Source organism: Cenococcum geophilum, assembly GCF_001692895.1.
Source record: "Cenococcum geophilum 1.58 unplaced genomic scaffold K441scaffold_27, whole genome shotgun sequence".
NCBI classification, from domain to species: Eukaryota; Fungi; Ascomycota; class Dothideomycetes; order Gloniales; family Gloniaceae; genus Cenococcum; species Cenococcum geophilum.
Genome location: NW_027137585.1, coordinates 2,114,640 through 2,119,881, shown reverse-complemented (window position 1 = coordinate 2,119,881; position 5,242 = coordinate 2,114,640). Strand labels below are relative to the sequence as shown.

General features: G+C 36.4%; 1 protein-coding gene across 1 annotated transcript; it reads right to left on the bottom strand.

Annotated features, from left to right (window-relative positions):
- Positions 1 to 273: 273 nt before the first annotated feature.
- K441DRAFT_613185 (uncharacterized protein) lies at positions 274 to 1,831 on the bottom strand. Its single transcript, XM_067645635.1, has 6 exons — positions 1,752 to 1,831; positions 1,406 to 1,700; positions 1,140 to 1,341; positions 1,021 to 1,085; positions 608 to 974; positions 274 to 549 (listed from the first exon to the last, which is right to left on the bottom strand). The coding sequence occupies exons 2-6, from the start codon at positions 1,660 to 1,662 to the stop codon at positions 364 to 366; spliced, it is 1,077 nt and encodes a 358-aa protein (XP_067502935.1). The 5' UTR covers positions 1,663 to 1,700; positions 1,752 to 1,831; the 3' UTR covers positions 274 to 363.
- Positions 1,832 to 5,242: the final 3,411 nt, after the last annotated feature.

Here is a 5,242-nt window from a genome sequence, read left to right as displayed (position 1 = left end):
TTCCAATTCCGTAGCATGCGCTGTAGAAGTGCAGTAGCAGGAATGCACGTTGCCAAAGCCCTCGTTAGCTTTAGTTGGTGGACATGGCGAGCTAGACCATTTAAAGCGGTGGACCTGAAAGCATGCATGAGGGGATTGTTTCAACCCAGCGGGGGTGTCTTTTTTCAGAACACCCCCCAGCTTCACGCATTTGGTGATATAATCTAATTGAAACTTTTTTTTAACTTTTTTTTAGTTGTTTACACGGTAAGTAAGACTTCGAATTATATCTCTCTCCATGCTAAAGATAGTATGTTGTCTGACTCCTCGTCTCTCCTCCGACTTGGCATTTCTATTGTGGTCTGAGTACATGATGGATTTTGTTTACAAGTACACCTCACCCATAAAGACTCGCAAAAATCTACGACACACAGGACGTGTGGTATTGATATATATAAGCGCATTCCATAATCCTTGCGAGGGTAACACGAGTGACTCTAAAAAATTAAGAGAAAAGCTGTGAGTGTCAGGGTGGACAAGGACGTAGGCGCGGTTTACGCTCGAAGGTATCTGCACCCGAGTTAGAGATGTTAACATAAATACACGGAGAGAAAATTGGCTTGTATACCCAAGTGCAAATCAAAGCGACGAAGAAAAGTAGCGCGTATTGAGGATACCTGCGAGCTGCATGGCTTTCAGGAACGACCGAGTGAGAGATACTGTCATGCGTATGGCTCGACTGTCCTCTCTCCATTGGACAAAATTCGATCTCGACTGGATCCATCGAAGGGGAGTCCATCCGTGCTTTGATATCCATGTCGTAGCATGAGGAAGCTAGTTCGATATTTTCTACATTTGTGGTCTTCCGGCTCCTAATTGGGCTTTGAATGAAGTGCTTCGGTGGTTGAATTGTCGATTTATGAAGCCGTCGGCGAGCCTGATAGAGCTTGTTGCCCACCAGGGCATAAATGGTAAAAGTAGTAAGCATAAGGGCCCTATACGGGTAAGCATTATTGGATGATATCGGCTAGGGCTACTGACCACACTGGCGCGTAGAAAGTAGCTATACGAAAGACTGCCCATTCTTTGCTAATTGAGCACCATATCTAAATAGACGTAAGCAGAGTAGCTTCTAAAGCTCTTCAAAGAGATTATCACACCGTAGCAGGCCCGTACATTCTTCCTTTTCCCTTTACTTCTAGAGGCAGGTATATGACTGCTGGAATAAGCGGAATGCCGTAGCACAACGCAAGGTACCTCCACTCGAGCTTCCTCAGGTCTATTGCGTTGTACTTCTTGAAGATGCTGAGATAGACATTGGTTGCCATTGCTAGATTCCATAACGCATCAGCTGGTATGAACCTGTACACGAATTGTAAATGAGTGTCGACTAGCAATATCTCACACCGGCATTGGACATGCGCACATCTGAATTAAAAAACTTTGTACCAGACATAGCGGAGACGTTTCTCCCGCGGCAATGCCAGATCTCGATATCATCGTTGCAACACTGCTAAATAAGTTTCCCCATGAAGCGTAGAAGACCAGACGATTTATCGGTTGGCGAAAATCCGGGGAAGACAGAAAAGTGCCGACGATAAACAGAGTCCCGATGATCGAGAGCGATGAGCTGACCCTTGTAGCTATCTCTAACGCCCGTAGCTGCTTTTCGGAAAAATCCATTGCTGGCAATGTAGCATATGGGAGAGCAGATCTGCGACCTTGCGGAATATCAGCGGCATGCACGGTGGAATAAGCTAGAGGGCACATACACCAGTGGAATGGAAATAAAGCAATCCAAGAAGTTCCAACCTAAAAGACGAAGAAGGTTATATTCGAGAAAATGTGGCCATGCGGCCTCCTAAATGTAGGGAAGGAGAGAACTAGGGGAGCACAAGCGGGCTAAACTAGAGATCTATATATGCGGGGAATGCATTATGTAGGTGAATGTCAAATAGTTTCAAGGAATAACCCGTCATACTGGTAAGACGAGATATTAGACCGGTTTTTCTAGCAGAATACCGGCTACAACACCTGCCCGAATCAGTATGACCCTTGCTCTCACCCTTGCCCCCTTATATAACTCATGCTAAGGAGGTATATAGTGGATTAGTTGTAATACCTGGTGGATATATACTAATACTATAATACCTGCCGTAAGAGGAGTAGTTTATTTTGTCATGCCCGCAGCGATAAAGCTATTTAAGCCTTACGCACCCGGGAAGAAGGGGGGGGGGGGGGGGGGGGGGGGGGGGGGGGGGGCGAGAGAGAGTCGTGATGACGCGATTGCGAAAGAGCTCGCCTACCCTTTCTCTTACTGCCTTATAATATAATAACTTTATATTATACTTCTAGATTATTAGTTACTACTTATAATACTAAACTTAAGCTAGTAGGAGCCTCGCGACTAGATAGTGGACAAGGAAGAGGAGGACGAAGAGACAATTAGTATAGCACCCTTAAATTTTAACTCCTCCCTCTATATATAATAATTATAACGATTTTAAGTCACTTAGAGCCGGACTTTTAGAATCCTATATAGGCTTCGTATATAGAGATATATATAATATTAAACTAATACTACCGCCACTAAAGTCTATATAAGTAAGTTATATAAGCTCTTATTGCTATTAGTACATCTAGTTGTCTCCCTCCTCCTCTATATATATATACCTATAGGTAGTTTACTTAATACTTTTATACTTTAAACCTTGGCCTATTCTTATATAATAGCTAATATAAAATAGTATTTTAACTGTCTTATAGTCTCTAATTTTAATTATATTGTTAGCTAAGCGCCTAGTAAGTATCCTAACTCTGTTAATAAAGCAATTAGTAGGGCGTAAGGGGTATTTTATCCCTTACTTGGGTGTATTACCTAAGGGCTGCTTAGGGGTAGCTAAGGCCTAGCCAAAGGCTAGGCTTGGCATCTTCTTATTGGTTTGTCTCTCTCTATACAAGGCTACTACTATACTCTTTACTATATTGTCCTCTCTCTTATTAACTCTCCTGTAACTTATACTTGGTTTATTTACTCCCTATTATATACCTAAGCAATATACCTTATATAAAGGTATTTAAGTAGGAATTTAATCTTAAAGAGCCTATAAAGCCTATGGATAAAAAGATAAAAATTAAGACTTTTAAAAGGACTAGTAAATAGATATTAAATAAAGTACTTATAAAGTAAATTAAGGGGCTTAGCCTTAACATTATATAGATCTTAAGTAGAAGTTAAACTTTAAGCTAAGTAATCTATATTATATAATCTTTAGTAGTTAACATAGTATTAGTTTAAATAGTAAGCTAAATATTCTTTTAACTAGGTTAGTAAGCGGTGGAGATTATTAGCCAGTTATAATAAAGAAATAGAAAGAGAGTAATATAATTAATATTGTAAAAGAGAATATTGTTAAAATAGAAGAATAGCTTAAGTAGAAAAGGAAAGATAAATATAAGTTATAGGCCTTTATATTAAATAGGCGTTAAAATATTAAGCTAGTAAATCTAACTCTATAAGTAACTTATATACTATTAACTACCAATAATTAATTAGGCAATATAGTTATATATTAGGGTACTTCTATAGGTAGGTTTTACTTAATAGCGCGTTAATTATAAATGGTTCTAATAAGGTTTTTTAGTAATACTTTAAGCTCTAAAAGAGTATGGCTATCTCTTGTAAGAGAGCTGTGGAAGGAAAATTTTAATTAAAGAAAATGGAGTTAGAAATATAAAGCCGATATATTAAATAGGAAGATTTTATTATAGGTAAGGTTATAAAGCTTAAGAAGATATTAGATAAAAGTAGAGAAATTAGTAAAACTATAATTAAGAATACAATAGTTATTATAATAAGTTGGAAGATCTTTTAATAAAGCTTTATAAAAGAGAGAGAGAGATAAGTAATTAGGATAAAGAGTATAGCTTTTAATCGTAGAAAGTGTATTAATCTTATATTTTAGTATTATATTAAGATTAATCCTTTGCTTTTAAGTGTAGATTTTTAATCTATATATAAAAAATATATTTAAAAAAACTCTATATATATAACTTAGCAATATAAGTAGAACTTAACTCTCTTACTACCTTAACGATCTTCTACTTCTAAGCCTTCTTATATTATTTATAACTATTTAAGGTTAAATTTTAATCTAAATGCCTTTCTATATAAAGCGGCTAGCAATTAAAATAGCTTGCGATTATATCTGCTTAGCTATATTAATATATTAATATATTATATAAAAAAATATAATTAAAGGCTTTACTTAATGTAATTATATATAAAATAGTTTTTAGTCTTTTTAATTAATGTCTCTACTATAATTTTAACTTTAATAAATTATAATTTAATTATAGCTAATCTTTAATTAATTACCAGATACCACCATTAACGGTTCTCCTTTATAAGAGATAACTACTGCACCTTTACCCAAGCCTACCTATATAATCCTTACCCCTTAGCACAGTAATTGGGGCCCTTAGCTTATCTATAAGAATCAGCCAATTAAACTAGCTAAATTTAATGCCCGTACTTAGGAATACAAAGCTTTTAATTTCTTAGTATTTTAACACATAAGCTTAATGTTTGGAGTTAAGTTAATCGATGTAAGGTAGCTAGCACTAGTCCTCCATACGGAGCGGTATTTTGTATATACTATAGCTATATTGAGCCTTTAGATATAGATACACGCGTAGCCTTAATTCTAGTGTTGCCGTATAGACTACCAACTCTAAGGATTCTACCGTGCTAAGGGATAGATATGAGTTAAAAATAACGTCCCTAAGCCCTAAATTGAATATATTAACGACCTTTTATATTAACGGATAAGTGATTAAATAAACGAATGAATAAATATATACCCCTTCCTAACCCCTAAGGCGATCGGCCGCGGGGTATATCCGCCCTATATTCTGCCTATTAGCCTAAATAACAACCCCCTATAGTTCTCCTTATCTTATCTCTATGGACTAGTCTCCCTTAAAGAGGGTATAGGAACTAGGGCCTATATATAAAAGATACCTAGGATATATATATATCCCACTCGCCTTTCTATATTATAAAGCTAGTTTTACGCCTTTAATAGGCTCTAAGGCGGGAGGTATATATAGATAAATAATAGAGGTGGTATATATAGGAGACGGTTAAGATATAGGAAACCATTATAAAGTATATAGTAATTAACAGCAGGGCCTAACTAGGACGTAGTAAACCCTAACTCTAGCTTAACTAGCTATAGATAAGTAAAGAGAAGGATATAGT